This window comes from Mesoplodon mirus (assembly GCF_964341445.2).
Source record: "Mesoplodon mirus genome assembly, chromosome: 4".
Taxonomy (NCBI): domain Eukaryota; kingdom Metazoa; phylum Chordata; class Mammalia; order Artiodactyla; family Ziphiidae; genus Mesoplodon; species Mesoplodon mirus.
The window spans coordinates 110,286,512-110,307,672 of NC_138979.1; the positions used below are offsets into that span (position 1 = coordinate 110,286,512).

A 21,161-nucleotide genomic window follows, 5' to 3' on the forward strand; every position below is an offset into this window, starting at 1 on the left:
CGAGTGAAGCATGATGGTAGTATTTTTAAATTTTGGAGGGGGCAAGAGGCAGGTAAATATTGTTGTAGTCAGATTGAGGGTAATGATGGCATGGACTAGCATGGAAAGTCGAGATAGAGAGGAGTTACCAATCTGAGAGATAGAAGTGGTTGGATGTGGTGAATGCAGGAAGGGAGGAATCAAGGATGACTCCAAAATTTTTGGCAAAGGTTGTCAGGTGATTAGGTGCCATTGCTGACTTTTGCTGTTGTTGTTGGTGGGATTGGGTGTAGATCACTAGTCACTTTTAGAAATGTTGAATTCTAGCCACTGAAGAGCTATAGAGAGAGATGTAGAATATGCAGTTGCATATTTAGGTGTAGAGTTCTGAAGAGAGGACTGGGTTGAGCCTACTTTGTATCAACCACCACTTCAATGCTAAGGGTGCATCAGTGACATGGCAGATGAAGCCTCTACTCATGAAGCTGTGTTCTAATTCTTATCTAGACAGACAAAATATATACATATATATATATATATATATATATATATATATATATACAGTATCAGCAGGTAGTAAGTGCTATGAATTAAAGTGGGATTAGGGTATAGCGACAGGACTGCTATTTTAGATTGATGATCAGGCAAAGATCCTCTCTTAGAGTAAAGTAAGTCAGAAAGAGAAAAACAAATATCGTACATTAACACATATATATGCAATCTAGAAAAATGGTGCAGATGAACGTATTTGCAAAGCAGAAACAGACACACACACGTAGAGAACAAACGTACGGACACCAAGGGGAGAAAGCAGGGGTGGGATGAATTGGGAGATTGGGATTGACATATATACACTACTGTTTATAAAATAGATAACTAATGAGAGCAGAATGTGTAGTACAAGGAGCTCTACTCAGTGCCCTGGTGACCTAAATGGGAAGGAAATCCAAAAAGAAGGGGATATATGTATATGTATAGCTGATTCACTTTGCTGTACAGCAGAAACTAACACACACTGTAAAGCAACTATACTCTAATAAAAGAAGAAAAAGATATCACATTTGAGCAGATATGTAACATATGACTTGTTGGTGTGAGTGTGGGTATGGAGGAAATTGCCTGAGGAAAGTTAACTGAAGATGAGTGGTTAGATAAATTCTAGGACCCTTTTTTATTATATATTAAGGATAAACCAATCTGGAATTTACCTTGAACCTTCAGAACTAGTTCTCTGCCTCTTTGTAGAACAGGGTTTCACTCCAGTGATTGCTTAGGGTTTCGGGGGTATTTAATTAAGCCTTTGCTACTAATATTGCTTCCTTGAATATAATTTTTATATAATTAACAACTAAAAGCTGCTGGTGATTTTTAAGTTACATAGACTTGGCTAAGTCATTTTTAATTGCTGAAAGTAGTAACAGTCGTTGGCGGGGCTCCCTGAGTCTTATCACGGCACTCTTAACAGCCATATTCTCATCTTGTACATATTTAAACACTTGAATAAAAGTGAACTGATTGCATCTTGCCCCCAAATCTCTAAGTTCAAAAAGTTAAATAATGCACCTGTGTAGCACAAAAACTGTAGTGTATATTTTAAAATTTTAATGACCTTTTTTTTTAGACTAGTGCCTTGTGGAAGCTGTTTTGCAGAGTTATATGCTCATACCTTCTTCATTATTGGGGAATGGCTTAATGTAAGATTTATTAACTTGTTTGTAGGCTATCAAAATAGGCAGTTTATAGCCATAAGGCACTCTTAATATGATACATTAAGGTTCTTATAATATACATTTTTTTGTACATCATCCCTGTTTCCCTAGAAGGCATCTGGGAATTAAATCAATCAGTTCTTATATTCTTATGGTATAAATGATCACTTCTAGAATCTCAAAATTAGATAGATCTTAAAATACCATATTGGTCAATCCCCATTGTAGTATATTACACAAAAGATTCATATTTGCTATCCTTACCATTATCAGATTTGGTGAATTTGTCTTAATGTATTTTATCTGTTTGATTTTAAAATATTAAAAGTAACAGTAATTGTCATTTCTGGAGTGCTTACTATGTGCCAGATTCTGATCTCAGCACATTGTATATAGCAGCGTATTTATCCTCACAACAATTCTGTGATAGTTACTGTTATCCTCATTTTATGGATGCTGAAACTGAGGTATAGAGAGATTAAGTAACTAGCCCAAGATATTTTACCATAGATACAGACAGCGCCAGGTTGTTAAATCCTTGTTCTCTTGCTCTTATCCAATACTCTGTTCTTAAATAGGACAGGGTCCATTTGCCCTTTAGGACTCTCTTAACCCACACACTTTGGTATGATTATTAATCCATCCAAGTGATTTTTATACTGAAAGAAAAAAAAGGGATGGCTTTTAGAGCAATTTACTTTTGCCAGTGTTTATATTTCTTTTTATTAAAAATGTTTAAACCTCTTTACTATGAAATGAACAGAAAGCACATAAAATGTACAGAAACATTTAGCCTTCTGAATTTTTACCACCACTGAGGTAAAAAAACCAACCTTTTAGCATCCCACAAACCCTTATGTGCCCTTTGCTTTACCATTTAAATATGTAAGTATGCAAACGTGAACACTATAGTTTAGTTTTGCTTGGTTTTCAACTTTAAATAAATGGAAACACATGGTATGTACTATTTTATGGCTGGCTTCCTTTGTTCACAATTATTATTTGATTTTTTAATCATCTATTTAACAATAAATCTGGAGTAGGTATTTCAGAAGTTCATAATGTGAGGGTCTTTGTCAACCTTTTAACAAACTTTCTGGCTTTCTCTATGTGGTTGCAAAGGGGCTGCCACAGCTCCAGACCTCATGTTTTCACATATCCCAAGAGAGATAGCAGAGGGCAATTATAGCAGCAAAAAAAAACCCCTTTGCCTACCCCTTCCCACTCTTTTTTTTTTCAATGAAATTTAATCATCCAGTTAACAATACAGTTAATAGACCCGATGTATTGTATATAAATTATCCAGCTTTGGGAGGATTTAATGAAATGCACGTTAAACCCTTGACCAGAGTCAGGCTTTACAAAGCATGCTCTCAGTAAATATTGGTAACTTAATAAAATAACCATCCCCAAATCCTTTATTTATATTTCTCATTATTTCTTATAACTTTTCATCCTTATCTTTAAAGATTTTCTGGTATAATATCTAGTCTCTAGACCCATTTTTGTATCTTATATGTATACCTTTAGTTAAGTTCTTTATCTGTCTCAGAAAGTTTACTAGCAGAAGTGTAAAACCCCCAGTTTAATGAATAGCACCAAGATTGCTATAAGAGAAATTGAGTGTTTTTGCATTATCTTGACCCATCAAAACTGATTTTTCACTTGTCCAGTCATCCATAGGAAAAAAAATTGACCACTTCACCTCTTTTGTACATGAGGAAACTGGGTCCCAGGGTGTTTAAAGATGTTGCCAAGGTAATGCTAAATCATGACTAGAATACTGATCTATCTCGCGAGCCAAGATTTTCTTTCTTTCATCAATGAGGTCCTATATGTGGCTGAAGAAATTAAGGGTGCAGGTATTTGCATAGCAGGCCCTGAATTCTGTTGTCCAACACACATATAAAGTGAAATGCCTGCAGCTGGAGATCTAGAGTGTACCACAGAAGCTCTTGTATCCTCTCAGTGGCTTGGCTGGCTGTAGAAGCCAGTGCCTTGGCAGTGTTCTGTCTTTGTGCTATTGCACAATTAAATCCTTCATTTCATTCTCACTAAAGTTCTGACATTGCTTGCTCAGTGAAACTAAGAGATCAGAAATCAGTGGAATAGGATTTTGACAGGATAATGGTCTCGGGGTATTATAAATTTATAATGCATACTCGTTTAATTTTCAAAGCTGGAGGCTAATATCCAGTGGCATGGTTCTGGTCTGGCTACTTTATTTTCAGTATACAAAATGATAAAACTAAATTAGTGGATGTTTGAACCTACCTTTGGAAGGATACCCTGTAACTACTGCATCATTTATCCATATAAAACAAAACACTCTGATTTTTAAAGTATATAAAGAGATATCTGATATTCCCTCCACAATTTTCTAATGTTTTAAACTTAATGTCAAGGCTACAGAAGCCTGATTCCCATGTTTGTGATATAGATACATGTGTCCCTTGTGCTTATAGGAGGGCATGACTTCAGCAGAATGTTTTCATTTGATTATTAAATGGAAGAATGTTAGTCAGTGCTTAAGAAATTGAGACAGGCTAGCTTTTGGCAGTTGTGATCTAATATTATGAATATTGATGAGCACTTGTGTTTTGATTAAAATTACTTGGCTTATTAATCTATGTGTTGTATCCTTGTATGTCATGGTGCTGATTGTGTTTGTTATATGGGTAGGATATAAGTAACTCTTCTTAGACAGTTTTTAAAAATAAAATAAACTATCTGAAACAAAATACAAACAAAAAATAAAAAGAAAATTTGCTTTTTTCAATGCATAAATAAATATAATTATTCTGATATGTGAGTCAATATTAAAACAAGATTCCAAAATACATCTTCATTAGTAACTCAGAAATGTTTATTTTCTCTATTTAAATATTTTTACTATTTATTTTTCTATTTTTAGATTTGCCATCAGAAAGATAATGCTCTTGGAATTTAGGTGAGTTTAAAGGCTTTACTTTGATGAAGTTAAAGATGACAGTGTGACTTAACTTTTAGCTAAGTTTTCTGTACATTTCTGTGAGTGGATAAGAAAATAATTATAAATTTTAAAAGATTTATATTTTTGTGATTGGCTTATTTTGGAATACGTGTATGATAGCCTTTGTTTTCAAAGATGATGTTCCATTATTAGTGTAACTTGTATTTTGAGTTGTTTTTCACTAATTAAGATAGTGTGTGCTGAGCAATTTCTGAACTCTTCTTTGGTTCCTCTAGTGATAATGGGAGTAAATTGGAATGCATTCTGTAGCCATTTTTTCCTTCCAGGCTAACTTTTTATTACTAAGCCAGCATTGTTCTGACCTAAGCCACTGATAAATATTTCAGACAGAAGAGAATATATAATTTATATTACAGCCAGGTGTGGCCAGTAGGCTGGAAGTAAAAGCCAAGGTTGCTGTTGATGATAGTAGTATCTGCCACTTATTGAACCTTGTGCTAGGCACATTGGTAAACATTTTACATACAGAGCACTCACAGAAACCCTGCAAAGTCAGTATTATACTCTCCACTTAGTGAAGGAAGAAACTGAGGTCAGAGCAGTTATTTGTTAAAGATAATCCATTTAAGTAATTGGCAGAGCTGGGATGCCAATGTCTGATGCCAAAGCTCATGGTTTTTCCACTTCTCCACACTTCTTGAGGTCTAGTCTGCATCAGAAGTCAGTCTCTATTAACAACTGTTTCTCCCTACATACACTGACACGATCCTCACAAAAAATGTCATGATGTAGGTGTTCTTATTATTTTTACGGAGAGAAATTGAAGTTTATAGCTATGAATTAACTTGTAAGTAGACTCCTACTATATCCTAAGGACTGTATTGTCACTGGATACTTAATCTCATTTAATCCTCATAATAATCCCAGTAAGAGCTTCCTTATTTTATAGAGAGCACTGAGGCTAGAAATTGGGTCCATCTGGCCCTTAGATTAATATGCCCGTTTCATCATATCATGCCATCTTTCAGAAGAAAAGTAAATAAAAATCAAGAGGATGCTGATATATGATTAGGATAAAACCAGAATTCTATGGTCCTGGCAAATATCAGATACCAAGAGAATTGCAGGAACTGAAGGAGAAAGCAGCAGAACATATTGAAGGCACCAGTGACAGTGAAAGATTTTTAATAACTGAAAAAGGGGGTTGTTACCTTCCAGGAACTTTTATGTATAATAATTTCTGGGTGAGAATGCCATTTTCTCTGTGCCAGCCTCCAGACAATGAGTCTCAAGTTTGTAGTAGAGATAATTGATGGTCTGTTGCTAGAGTGGAAAGTGAGATGGCATGGAGGAGGTGCCTGGGTACAGGAGAGTGAACTGAATCTTTGATGAAATGCATCAGAGGAACATGTTATTATATAGATTACATTTGCTGTGATTGCCAAAATAGAATCAAGGAATTATTGAACAGTCCTTAAGTTGGGTTTAAAGAGATGTAGTTTGGAGTCAGGTGTGTATCATCTGTATATCATGGAGATAACTGCATCATCTTGGGCAAATCATTGACTCTAAGATTCTCAGATTCATCATCTGAAAAATGTAAAGAATAGGTTTGCAGTTTGCTGTGTAGTCAGATAATACCCAAGACATTACTGTTAAAAACTGTGGCAAGCCAGTGATATCTGTGGGGCATCTGGCAGGAACAAATATAAAGATACTCTGAAAGGATATGTATTCCAACTATACTGCAAAAAAAATCCTATAGCTAAAACCCTGGTAAAGATGAGTTCAAACTCCCAATTACAAAGCACATTAAAGCAAGATTTAGTTGAAACGATAAAGAATAGAATTAGATATCCCCCAGAAAATCCCAGGTAATTATATAATTGATACACACTGTCAAATCATGTTTAAAATTATTATGGGCATAAAAAAACAAATAGAATATGTGAACAAGAAACAGGACACTAAATATGGACAGTTTGGGGAAAAATGAAAATAAAAATCATTGAAATTAAAAAACTCAATGGGCAAATTAAGTAGATTAGACACAGCTAAAGAGGGAATTAGTGAATGGGGATTTAGATCTGAGGAAAGTAACAAATAATAGCAAAGAGAAATAGAGGTGGAAAGTATACAAGGCAATTAAGAGATCTAGATGCTAGAATGAGAAGATCCATTAGGAGTTTCAGAAGACATTTAGAGAGAATGAGGGAGTGTCATTTTAGAAGAGATGATGGTTAAGAATTTTCTGCAGTTGAAACATGAGTCTTTTAGATTCAGGAAGTATATACAGCAAATGGTGAACAGAGCAACAGTGACATAGTAAACATCTTAAAATCTGCTGGAGAGAAAAAGATTACTCAAAGAGGAAGAAGAACAAATTGATTGTAGACTTCTCAATTGTAATGATAGAGAAGATAGTAGTATGAGACTAGTACATAGAAAAATAGTAGGAATCTCAACCTAGAAAGAATTCTATCACCAGCTAAACTGCCATGAAATGAAGAGATTTCACACAGATTCACACTAACAGACTTGGTAATGGAAGTTCTAAAGGGCATAATTCAGGAAAAAATTTAAGCTTGTAAGAAAAGAATGATATGAAGTTTCATGCATTTTATTTATGAAAGAGTAGTCTCTAACTTGGAGCCTTTTAGCCATTGTTTAGGATAAAATACTATTTATCAGTTTCCTAGGCTCTTGCAAATTAAGCAAGAATGATGGCTAAAGATAGACCCATAGAAATACCAACGTGAGCAGACCTTTGAAGCATAAGAGAAAGTAGAAAAATTATATGCTATAGCAGAATCTAAAATGCATAACTGTGTGTGTGTGCATGTATGAGCACGTGCACTTGTAACCCATTGAAAAGTAATATGTGTGGAGTGATTTAAAATTGGAACAAAAGTTCTTTTTTTTTTTTTTTTTTTTTTTTTTTGCGGTATGCGGGCCTCTCACTGTTGTGGCCTCTCCTGTTGCGGAGCACAGGCTCCAGATGCGCAGGCTCAGCAGCCATGGCTCACGGGCCTAGCTGCTCCGTGGCATGTGGGATCTTCCCGGACCAGGGCAGGAACCCGTATCCCCTGCATCGGCAGACGGACTCTCAACCACTGCGCCACCAGGGAAGCCCCAAGTCCTTCTTTTTTGCATTAGTACTTGAGAGTATTTTACAGCCCCGTACAGTAATTGATGTTTATAATTACTCTGAATAAGAAATGGCTAAGCTTTGTTTTAGAAATCAGAAATATTTACTTTGTTTAGGAATATTTTCACCAAAGTCTTAGAATAATAATTTTGGCATCTTGAGGGGGAAACGCCAGTTACCTTGAAAACTGACTTATGTTGAATACCTTGTAAATTAAGTAACAAATCCTCTTTTTGATTAAGTCTCTTAGTTTCCAGAAATCATTTGGTCCTGATGTGAGTTCATGTTAATTTCTCAGATACATTTATCTGCGAAGCTGCCCATCATACCATTTCATTTTAGAGCTGATATTTGTCAGATATTTTTATTTTTTACTCCACGAAATGCCCTAGATAAGGGAATATCCAGTGCTCTAATGGTGATAATTATATATGTCAGTAACCTTTGAGGTCTCCCTCTTTGAAAGTATAAGGCTGTCATTCTCCACAGCCACATTTGCTACATATGTTTGTAGTTGGTAGCACTGACCTACATTATAGGTAAATTTGTGAAGGATTCTCAAACTATAAATATAGATTTTCAAAAAGTTATAAATAATTAAGCTTTTTCAGGGGAGTGATATATTACAAAGAAGTGGTGGTAACTAATGAAATATTCTATGACTTTTCATTCTTCCACAGCCAGTATCTTGAAAATTACCTCTGGATGAATTATTCTCCAGAAGTGTCCAGCAAAGCCTATTTAATGTCAATCTGCTGTATGGTGAATGAGAAGTTCAGAGAAAATGTCCCTGCATGGGAGGTAACAGATTTAAATTACTTCATAGCTTTCTTACTTTGGTCACTTAAGCCATTACAAAGCAGCAGACTTTTTGCCAATAATAAGTAATGTTTTTAGAACAGAACTTTATCCAATAATAAATTAAATTTTGAGAAAAAGAATGGATGTATGAAAAATAATATAAGATTTCTTTCGGTTTCAATACTTTCTTTAAACTAATTTACTGTGAATTGAAAAATTATGAATGTGGAGTTATTTTTCTGCTTTGAACTTAAAACAGAGTGGCATGAGTTATAAAGACTTTTACATCAGATAAAGTAAAATTTATATTAAGTAGCACAAATAGATAATGCTCAAATGAGATAATATTTTTCAGTGCCTTGTTTCACAGCGGGGAGTATATATTTGTAGTTTTATGTGAATAGTGTTTCCAAAGTCGAGACATACATTGTAATTTCAATTTTCTCTTTGTCTCTGATTTGGGATCTGTTTTCCCTTTTTGACATTTCTAATTGACTGACATTTTCTCTTTGTGCTACGGTAGTAGAGGCTTGATCAGCTAGTAGAGGTCCAAAATCTTGGCTTTCTTTGGCCACCATGAAATGGTCAGCTCATCGAAAGAGTTTCTTCCCCTCCAGTCAGACTTTTTTAAATGAAGGAAAGGCATGGATACTTGACATCTTTTTTGAGGGGATAGTCTCCAAAATGAAAAGGTGTTAACATTCTTTAAGATAAAACCATGGACACTTCACTCAAATATTCATTAAGTGACTACCATCGTATGGCAGATTAGAACCCAGAGTAAACTAAGGGCCTTGTGTCTTATTGAGACATCTTAGGAATTTCTTGAAGTTGCTTCGAACTACCAAAGGAAGGGAAAGGGAAGGCAGAGAATGACTTGATCAGTTTGCATGTTATAAAGACCACTTTGGTGATTAGAGCTTGAAACAGAGAAAAGATAGTACAGATAAAGAGAAGAAGTTACACACAGATTTGGAAAATAGAATTGATTGGACCTGATAATTGAAGTAGCTTTAGCGGGGAGAGGTATTATTTCCAATAACCTTCCAGGCTTGGGCAACTGAATGTAAAAGATGAGAGTGCCATTTATCAAGACAGGTAGAAGAGGGTTGAGGAATACTTTGGAGGGTACAAAATTATTGAATTGAGTTTTGGACTTACTGAGTTTAAATTGCTTTTGGAATATCTAGGTGAAATTGTCTAGTAGACAAAGGAATCTAAGGGTCTAGAGAAACCTGGACTGAAAATGTGTATTTAGAATCGTTAGCATATGGTAGTTGAAGTAATGGGAGGGGGAAAAGAAGAATGAGGCTAGAACCCTAGGAACACTGGTCTGTAAAGTGACAAAGGAGGAGGAGCCTTCAGCACATTGAAAAGGGGTTGAGTGTTGGTAAGAGTCCTTTGGGCTTGACAGCTGTAACAACTTCAGGGAGTGCTGTGGGTGGAAACCTGTTGTAGAGAAGTAAGTGAAAACAGCTAGTGCAGGCCACACATTTGGAGCACATGCCTGTGAAAGAAGGGAGAGGTAACAGAAAGAAACTAGGTGGGGAGGTAGATCACAGAGAGGCTTGAATATATTTACATTATTTACCTTTTTTTTTTTAACATTATATGTTAAGAGTAAAGAGACAATATAAAGGAAAGGCTGTCTTTGAGATTAGAGTGGGAAGACTTTAGTTTTTGCTAAAGATGTTTCTTCTGTTTAAATTAGAAGAGTTAAAACACTTTAGATCTTTAATAAGAAAACAAAGCCTAAGCTAATTACCAGCCTAATCCTTGAAGAAAAAATAAAGGAATTGAAACCATTATTTTATTAGCTGAACGTTTCTGCAACTCTCACATAGTCCTGCCAGAAACCTATATTTGACTTGCTACCGTTAATAAGAAAGCAAATAATCTTTTTGTAATTATTAGGTATTGTTAATGGACTACTAAAAAGTCCACCAGTGTTTGCTTAAAGGAGGAAAAGAGGTGAGCAAGCCATTTCAAAATGAATTTTTATTTTTCTTTTCAGACTTTTAAGAAGAAGCCAGATGACTTCCCATTCTTTTTCAAGTGTATCTTGAAAGCGGCATTAGCTGAAACTGATGGTGAATTTTCACTCCATGAACAGACAGTCTTATTGCTTTTTCTTGATCATTGCTTCAATAGTTTGGTAATTTTACTTTATCTTTTGGGGAAACGTTCAAGTTTTCTTGTTCTTTTCAGTTGAATGTAGATGAGATTACCTCTGTAGCCAACTCTTCATAGTAGTGGGGAATGAGGATAATGCTAACAGCTTGATTTCAGCCCCTTCTCAGTAAAATCTTTTTATAAGATCTGTTTGCTTTTTAATAGATTTAGACTTGATCCCTCCTTTTCTCTATCTAGCCTCTAAGTAAAATGATAATAAGAACTGAAGTTCTCCAGACGTAGAGCAACAAAGAGTCTAATATGAACACTGAGTAATGAGATCTGTGTGTGTAAGCTATACACAAAAACATGGTTTCATTACTTCTCAGGCATACTTCATGCATAAGCTGGCAGGTCAGCAGGAGAGTTACGTTTTTAGTTGACTGTTTAGGGGTGGTTGTGGATGATCTTTGAAAGTCTCTTGGGTTGTGTATGACACTTTTCATTCTTCATAGGATTATCTTCTAAAAAATAAATATTTACCGTAATTACTATTTCGTTCGTGCTTCTCTCCTGTGGTTATCTGAAGGTATATACCTATTTATTTAAAGATAGGTGCTTCTGAATTGATAGTGCATTTAGACCCATACAGGAGAATGCACGGGGTTTTTTCTTTCCCTGAAAACAGTCTTGGTAGATGGATGATTATTATCTGTTTCCATGTAGTACCTCACATGGATCTTGTAAAGACATAAGAAAAAGATTTATGATATGTCACTATTATCTCTTTAACATTTATTAAATTAAAAAAAGCAAATATAAATAGATGTGATTCCTTGTCAGCAATTGAACAAAACCAAGATTTAATTAGTATTAGTAGATTGGTGCTAGGTTTAATTAACTTAAAAGCTAGCTTATTATTGAAATACTTTGTTTTTTTCAGCTTACCATCAGTTCTCATTATTTGAGGTAGCTACGCTCTATAAAGTAGCTGCGAACACTGAATTAGCTATAACTGAACCATTGCTCTTGGGGAAGATACAGGGTTAGGTTTATGCAAGCCTCCGGTCACAACAAACTGATCAGCGTCTAACTGTTTTATGTGTTTCTGTTTAAAGTCACCTTATGTAATATATGTTGTTGATTCATTAACATTGAACTCGTGGTCAACAGTGCTGTAACTTAGAACAAACCTTATCTAACACACATATTTCCTCTGTAAGGCACATCGCAGCCTTCTAATGCCCAGGAACACTGGACGACACTTCAGTCCTGTGCTTGGGGCCATTTTAAATAGCAAAATCACCAACAAAAAACACAATAATGTGAAAAAGTAGCACTAAATAGACCAAAAAAATATGCTAGTGTATAATATGAGAGCTGAAGCAAGAAGGCAGAGCATCACCTTGTCCAGCCTCAGCTGGAAATGTGTGTGTTGGGCAGCTCACATTTTTCTCTGCTCTGTGCTGACAATGAATGACAGCAAAAGCATCAGGAATATTGAATTGGGGATTACAAATACATTTTTTCAAGTGGATGAATTCACAAATGTGGAATCTACAAATAATGAGGCTTGACTGTATCTTTTTTAAAAAGTATTGAACTTCTTAATAATAAAATATCATTAATTTGAAAGTACTGATAGCATGTTTTCCCCCAGGACTTAAAAAGACAGTACGCGCCTTATGTAAAGACTTAGGTTAAAGTGCTGGTGTGTTTATAAACTTGGTTTCTTCCTGCTTTAAACAGGAAGTAGACTTGATACGGAGTCAAGTACAGCAGCTTATCTCCCTCCCAATGTGGATGGGCTTACAGCCTGTAAGTATCTAATTTCAGAAACTTACATATATTTATGAGTGGAACATGTGGTTTTAGACTGTGTAGCTTTAATATGGATATAAAATGGTAGCTAAAAATCCCCTTTCCTGCTTACAAAATTTGTCTAATTTACTATGCATTAACTTATCATAGATGTAGTTTTTTCCGTTTTAAAGTTTTTATATGTAAGCTAGCATATGTTTCACCTGATTTCATTATTGTAAGGTGAAATAAGGTAATATCTATTGTGCTCAGAGAGGAGTTAATTTAGTAAAATATTATTACTCGTATATATGTCTTTGGATGAGACTAAATACAGACTTGAATTTTTTATTTTCCTTGATTGGAATGTACATACAGCTATAGGAGAAGATCAGAATTATGTTTAGTATTAGCAACTTCATTTTTCTCATCAAATTCTCGTTGGATAATATGTGCCAGTATCAAATTAACAGATCTTAGGGAATAAAGTTAAAACTGTCAAATTTCAGTATAATACTGTATTCAGAATTCCATTTCCTGCTCTTGGGTGATTTTGTAGACGCCCAGATATGCAAGCTCATTCATAGGTACCAGTTGATGAAGGTGAAAACAGGCACGTATAAATAATTAATACTAAGTTAAAAATAGATAAGTGTGGTAAGAAAGAATGTGGTGGTGTGGACATTTCCTTATTGTGGTAGCTGTTTTATGTTCATTGTTTCAGACCCTTTTTTTGAACTTTAATGCTCCTAAATGTTAATGCTCATATTTTTCAAATTGAAGTCCTTAATTTTAGAAATAAGAAAAAAATTTATTGTTGAGCTTAAAATCTTGACTAGAAAAGGCAGTTTCTTTTGTCTTATTTTTTTCTATTAACAAGTGTCAGAATTGAACAATTCTTTAAAATATAGGTATTTGTTTCTTAGTTTTCAGGTTTTGTCATGTTGCTTTCTGGTTTTATCCCATTGCTCTATATTATATCCATACATTAGAAAACTACCTAATAGTTGATCTAATCTTTATCCTTGTAAGCTTTGGGGTTACTGATGATTTAATGTCACATCACTCTTTCAGGCACGATTGGAATTAGAATTAAAAAAGACACCTAAACTAAGAAAATTCTGGAACTTGATTAAAAAGAATGATGAAAAGATGGATCCAGAAGCAAGAGAACAGTATGTTGCCAAAGCTTTGTTCCATGTTGGTTTCTTATGCTGGGTTGTGAGTCTTAGATATTGCTGACTTGATTTGTTTTTTCCTTTACATACTGCTGAACCAAATAAATGATTAAGAAGCACTTAGACTGTCATAGGAATATTTTTCTCAAAGGTCCAAGGGAGAAGCCAAAACTTCACCACGTTTTTCTCCTTTCCCTTATCTCTGCTCCAGTCATAAGTGTATCACTGGGTCTTCCCCTTGCTTGTTGTCCATCATAGTCTCTGTCGTGGATGGGTCTCAATTTTCTCCACAATCTGCAGGCTATCATTCCAACTTATCTTTCTTTTTCTTACTCCTGCACTCTTAACAATGACGAATACACTCCATTTTATACAGTTCATTCATTCCATAAATATTGAGTGTTTATTATTTTGCTGAGTACTATTATAGGTATAGCGGTTGTGGCAGAGAAGAAAATGGAAAGTAATTCCTGCTCTTGTGGAGCTTACATTCTAGTTGGGGAAGGCAGCAAATAACAGATGAATTATATGGTATATTATATGGTGGTCCATGCTAAGGAGAAAAATAAGTATAACGATTAAGGAAGCAGATGAGGGTTGCAAGGTATTTTAATAGTAATTATTACCAGTTGGATAAAAGTCTAGTAGCAAGCATTTATTTCATCAAACAAAGTGCTGTTAGTAGGACACGGGAAGAATCTGTATACTCTAAGAGATTTATTCCTCTCTCTCTGTGAGGCTAGCTGGTCAAATGTGCTCTTGCCTTATTTACTCTCTGATTCTTCCAGCAGTGATCCTTTTTCTTTCTTCATCTTTAAATGCTCTTTTCCACTCACTGTTTTTTCCCTCTGCTTATATGCTTGGGACTCGCTTCCCTTGGGCCTATGATAACTTCTTCTGACTCTATTTTTTCCTCCACTTAGGAGAGTAGTCTGTATACACCTGTAGATAGTAATTGAAGTCATGAGTATGAGTGAGATTATGTAGTGAGTATGTAAACTATGAAAAGAGGGTTGAGGACACAAAGAAGTGAAGCTTGGAGTTATGCTGGTGATTACTGAAAATGAGAAGAACCGAAAAAAGCTGGATATCAGAGAAACAAGTTTGGGAGTAAGGAAGTGAGAGCTATAAGGACAGGATATTAGGGTCAGAATAGGAATATCCTTTCATTAACTTCGAACTCCAGTCTCATCTCTTCCATGGTATCTTTCTAACCAGTAGCCTCTTGATTGGGCTAATTACATGATATCTTTGCATTATTTGACTACTTCTAAAAAATTTAAACTCTCTCTTCCCGTTACCTCAATATGATTTAATTCCAAATCAATAGACTATTCATTGTTTTGTAAACATTCCTTCCCTAACTACCCTTTCCACTGTACTCCACTTAATTGAAGGGTAACCTTCTAAATGCTCTTCCACACCAACTACTTTAGGCCACAGTGCTTTCTTCTTCTGAACTCCTAAAACAGACTGTGTGTCTTATTGAAACATCAGGTCTTTTCATAATGATTAGACTATGTATAGTTGTTTAGAATATAGGTTTCACACTCACCTGCCATGTAACTTTGGGCAAGTTACTGCACCTCCTTGAGCCTCAGTGTGAAATCAAGACAATAGTACCTGTTTCATAGGACTGTCGTCAGTATGAGACTATTTTGTATGATGTACTTAACACAGCTCACATCCTGGCACAGTAAGTGCTCAGTTAATGTCAGCCAGTTTTATTAATTGGTGGCTTGTGCTATTAATTATATTTTATGACTTGTCATTTCAAGTATATTTTAGTCATTCTCCTCCTTTTTATTTCCACCAGGACTGGCATAATCAGTTGTAGCCATCCAGTACCTTATGATTGTTTTTTGATTAGTTGGTACATAGTGCATCTTAAATTAGTAATGAGTAAAAAGTTGTTTTTTAAATTAACATTTAATTTTTATACATCATAATACTCTATTATGTTTAATAGTTTAAACATAGTAAAGTATGTAATTGCTTATCTCATTTTAACTACATACTTAAATGTTAGATTTTTTATGTTTCAAGAGCAGACTGTAAATGAAATTTTGAAAACTTCTAGTTCTGACCTTTAAATCACAAGTGAAAACTTTTACAGTAAGAAGATAGAGATGGTTTCTTGGCTGGTTTATTAGGCCAGTAATGAGGCTCTTCTTTTCTTCATGTACTGCTGAATTTACATTCAAAGAAGAAGCTATGTGTTTAAATTATGGTCCTGATTTCAGAGAGAAATGTAACATTTTGAACAGTGTAAGAAAGGCTGTTCAGCATTTAAATTTTACTTTTGAAATAATTATTTCTCAAAAATAATTTGGTCACTGTTTGTTTTCTCTCTGATTTTAGAGCCTATCAAGAAAGAAGATTTCTTTCACAACTCATCCAGAAGTTTATCTCTGTGCTGAAATCAGTTCCACTTTCTGGTAACTGTCTTCCTCTTCTCAGCTCATTTGTGAAGTTACCATTTAGATGCCTGTATAGTATTTACTAATCTTTAGTCTAAAAACTGCTCTCAGAGTGATTTTAAATTATATTGACAAGAGGCTACGTCCTTCCCTTGTCAAATAAGTTACCAGTCTGAGTATCGTGGCTGCCTTAGAAATTCATGTAATTTAAGGGCACCAGCATGGTTATTAAAAATGTTCATTTATTTATTTTTGGAGCTTGCTTATAAGCCACAGGTCCTGAACAAGGTTCTGCGACATGGTGAACAAGACACTCACAGACCCTATCTACATGGCATTTACAGTTTGCTGAGTAGTGCTTTCAAGCAATATCAAATATTGTTAGGAGGGGAAGAGGAGAATTATTTTGAGATATGAGCTACAAGATGAGATGGGTAGGATTTTCCTCCATCGTGGCCTCCATTTATTGATGAAACAAATATAAATATATGCTATGTAGAGTATAAATTTCAAAATATATCATAATTATACTATATATAGATAGATGTGTGTGTGTGTGTGAGTGAGTGTGAGACCTATGTACTAGGAAGAGCTAATTACATTATTCTGGGTTCACAAGATCTTTATAAGCATTTATATATGCTATGTATGATATGTCATTGGTTGTTAATATTTTATTTTCTAACTGGAATATAATCTAAGAACAATGCTGTAGGTGTACCATATTTATATGCACCAGAGATTATAGCATATATATGAATCAGATTGTAGCTTTGTTTAAACTGAAATACAACAATTATTTACTTATAAATGTTGCCGCCCCCTCCCCCAGTAATAGTTTACAACCGAAAATCACACCTGTAATTCAGTGATGAGTAGATACTAATGCTATAAATGCTAATTTATGGTACCTGATTTGGGGCATAATATCAGTATTACTACCAGCATCAGTATAAAGAAAAAATTGTCATATGCTTGTAATCTATGTCACTTAATATTTGTGTATTTAAATATTTCAGTTAAGAACCTTAAACCTGGAAAGAGGACTTAGGTTTGGTTTCCTTGGCACAAATAGTAATAATGAGAACCAGTAATGTCTGTAACAGTTAGGGTCATAAAAATTGATGTCATCTTGGGAATTCCTTCATGGTCCAGTGTGTAGGACTCAGTGCTTTCACTGCCGTGGGCCTGGGTTTGATCCCTGGTCGGGGAGCTAAGATCCCACAAGCCACACAGCGTGGCCAAAAAAAAAAAAAATTGATGTCACATACAAAGGTTTGAAAGTCAAGTAAATACAGCAATATAGGACCTGCAGTAATTTTAACATCCTATAAACTACTAACTGTTGCCATTGTCATAATATATTGTCAGAAAACAAAATTTCTTAGATTGATCTTGAGCTTTAATCAAAATTTGTTAACTTTCTGGCAAAGGAACCAACAAGGTGATGAAAATAGTGTGCCAGTTCAGAGAGGGCATGAAAACAGATAGAATATATAGTTAGGAAACAGAAAACTAATTTATAAAAGAGTAAAATAGATTGTGTGTAGTTTCATTTTACAGGATCATTACAGACAACCTGTCCGTATCAGTTTTTATAAAGGAAATCTGTGTAGGATGGTCTGAGATGTCAGGACTGCTATCAGAAGAAAGGAAAAATACCCAATACACATAAAAAGCAAACAATAAGGATATATTGATGTCTGAAACTGAAAGAACAGGGCTTCAGCTCTGAAGAATTATGCCTAGTAGGGCCACTTAGTGTAAAAATATGCTGTTTTATCCACCAGAACTCAGAAATTGAGTACCAAGCATCACGTTCTAATTTTAAATAGGCCATTGCCAGTAATTTTCTCAAGCAATAAATAAAAATACAAATACAGCTCTTGTTCACTTTTAAAATTTTGGACAAAATTATTTTCCTTTGACAGTAATAAGGAACAAAAGATACAACAGAGGACCGATTTGAATGGATTTAATTTAAAAGTCGCTCCTTTGGACATATATAAACTACCAAACGTAAGGTAGATAGCTAGTGGGAAGCAGCCGCATAGCACAGGGAGATCAGCTCGGTGCTTTGTGACCGCCTGGAGGGGTGGGATAGGGAGGGTGGGAGGGAGGCGCAAAAGGGAGGGGATATGGGAACATATGTATATGTATAACTGATTAAATTTGTTATACAGCAGAAAAAATAAAAATAAATAAAAATAAAAAAATAAAAGTCTCTCCTTTAAATTCTTTAGTTTTAGTGGCTGTGTGACCTAGATTATGTCTCAGAAAACCTGGATTCCAGTTGTAACCAGCCATTACTTTGTTCTATACTTTTATCAAGTCATTTTCCTCTGGTCCTCAGTTTCTTACCTGGAAAATGAAGAGCTAGTACAGATGTTCTCTGAGGTCTTTTCCAGCTGTGAAATTCTATAGTTATGTTATTTTAGGGTTTGGATTATGGGCATGTGTTAGTTACAAAAGTATTCATATTTCTTTCTTCACATAAAGCCTTCTATTTTCCTGTATGCTACAAGTAAAAGAGTGGATTTATTTAAGCATTTGTAGGATGCCTTCTACAGGTCTAGCACTGGTTTATTTGCTGCTGGGAGTCCTTAGCGTGGGGACCCTGAAATTATCTCCTTTTCAGTTGAAACAGTCTTGTCAGGTTGGTTTCAGCTGGTAAAATAGCAGAACATTTTCTGACATTAGAAAAAAAAGACATTTGTAATCTGAAAGCATGTCATGTCACAAAGTTGTAATTCTTTTAAAAACAAAAATGTTTTTAAAAATAGTACATTAATGCTCATGAATAACACAAGATAGTGATTTAAAAAATATTTTATTGCTCTGTGTCATTGACATTTTAATGTCAAAGTTAATACATGTACAGTGAAAAGTCATAAAAATTGTCCCTTTAATTAGTTTGTTTTGTGTCTTCCCCACCCATTTTCTGTGCATTTTAAAGATACATATATATATATCTTTGTGTGTATATAGGTACACATACATGTATGTGTTTATGCATATGAAAGAAGTTCTAGATGTTTAATATGTGAAGAAAATAAGGAAAGTAGGTCAATAACTGAGATAAAACTGCCTTTCTATTTTTTCTATTCAAGTTTTTTCAACATCTAATCACTTGGTACAGATTTTTAAAAATTAACACTTTAAAAATATTTTTGCACGTCTGATTTTTAAAATGTGTCTCTCATCTAAGGTACATTTTTCATTTTCTCATATTTACAGAGCTTACTGTAAGGGTAAGGCCTGCCCTTTTTGAAATATATGTGAGGTCTGTGCTCTGAACTATAGTTAGTCCAATCCTGATGAATGAGACTAATAACCTTGTTTAAATAACTAAATAACTGCCCATTTTAAGATATAGTACCATAAAATGCCCTAAGTAAGAAAGTTTTAACATGTTTTCTCTGTTATGTCTAGAACCTGTCACTATGGACAAAGTTCATTACTGTGAAAGATTTATTGAACTTATGATTGATCTAGAGGTAAGAAGTGTGCAGTGACTTTTCTGTTACATAATCATTAAGGAGGCTAAGATTAAGCCTATGACTATATATGAAATATTTCTTTATCACCTCAAACTGGCCTTAGTTTGTTTGTACCTATTTCAAAATGTCTCATAGAGAAGAAAGTCAAAAGTGATTGACCCTTGAAGTTTTCAGATGACTGTCAAATGGCTGCATTTATATAAAAAACATTATTTAGTATAGTTATTAAACATGAGTCCAGCAATGGCAATTTATTTTGTGTCATATTTAATACCCCTAGGTAGAGTTTTAAAAAGGGCTGAAGTTATAGATTTATGGCCATCTCTTTAATAATCTCACTTTTCTAAATGTGCCTAATATTATTGATGAAGAAAGATATAGCTGCTTGCTATAGTCAATTTTTAAAATTAAGATTTTTAAAAAAGATTTCATGCTACTAGGTGCAAGATTTTGATACAAAGTTCAGATGCAGAGTTGGTATAGTTCAGATTGAATTCATTTCCTTTCCTTTCCTCTCCCTCTTTAATGCAGGAAATTGAAAGAAAATCCTTTCTGTTCGTTCCTTATCAGGAGAGCTAGGGTGTTTTCTAGACATGAGGATTAGAGTATTGGACTAGCCGTCATTCATGAGATCTTCATTGAGATTCCAGCTCTGCCAGTAACTATAATCTCTGACGATCTCAGTAACCTCCCCTTTAACATGAGGGTATTTGACTAGATTAGTGGTTTCCAAACTGTGATTGTCATAGTTTCTCAGTATTGTCTTTCTGACTGTCATAGAATGATATGGGAAGAGGAAACTGAGAAAGGGATCTCCATTTAGGGTTTTCCACTCCCTTTTCCCCATTTTTAAACCTGTACACAGTACATATTGGAATTTCATATAGGATTTTGTTTGAAAACTGGTGGCCAGGGTATCTGAGATTTCTTCCAGTGCTGGATTTTATTTAGAAACATTACCACTGAATTTATTTACAGCATGGACCAGACCCTTTGCTTTGTGCAGAGTGTCTTTTGGGGGGCTGAGGGTACTTTGTATGTGATTAATACTTCTGCACTATGTATCAGTAGACTTCACCTGTAGCTGGGAGAGCATGCAGACTTATTGCTGTGGTGATTATTTTCTCTAGGCCCTACTCCCCACAAGACGCTGGTTTAATACCATCCTGGATGACTCCCACCTTTTGGTTCACTGTTACCTTTCCAATCTTGTTCGTAGAGAAGAGGATGGCCATCTTTTTTCCCAGGTGAGCACGGGTGGATCTGCACATATTTATTGTTTTCATTTCTAAGTCAATCTTTTCTTTCTTTGCCATGCACCTGGGAGTACTGGGGCATGGTACAATGTATATTTTGCTAAATACTGAATTGAATGATGTAAATTCCTAATTAGTCATTTTAAAGTAAAACCAAGTCTTAATATACAAAATGGATGCCTTCTTGTATAGGTGGCCTATACTAATTTTATATTATAGCCTTTTTTTCCTCTTCTGAATATTCATTTTATTAATGTAAACAGTAAAACAAGCATTATTAAATTTGAGGGGATTAGGTAATTTAA

At 34.7% G+C, this 21,161-nt stretch overlaps 1 protein-coding gene across 1 annotated transcript in view; it reads left to right on the forward strand.

Moving 5' to 3' along the window:
• AQR (aquarius intron-binding spliceosomal factor) overlaps positions 1 to 21,161 on the forward strand; it is a 109,703-nt gene that overhangs the window by 6,650 nt on the left and 81,892 nt on the right. The window contains exons 4-11 of the mRNA XM_082618127.1: positions 4,603 to 4,638; positions 8,470 to 8,590; positions 10,605 to 10,745; positions 12,452 to 12,520; positions 13,577 to 13,677; positions 16,042 to 16,118; positions 19,533 to 19,597; positions 20,731 to 20,847. Coding sequence (XP_082474253.1) covers positions 4,603 to 4,638; positions 8,470 to 8,590; positions 10,605 to 10,745; positions 12,452 to 12,520; positions 13,577 to 13,677; positions 16,042 to 16,118; positions 19,533 to 19,597; positions 20,731 to 20,847 — 727 coding nt within the window. The remainder of the gene's footprint in view (positions 1 to 4,602; positions 4,639 to 8,469; positions 8,591 to 10,604; positions 10,746 to 12,451; positions 12,521 to 13,576; positions 13,678 to 16,041; positions 16,119 to 19,532; positions 19,598 to 20,730; positions 20,848 to 21,161) is intronic.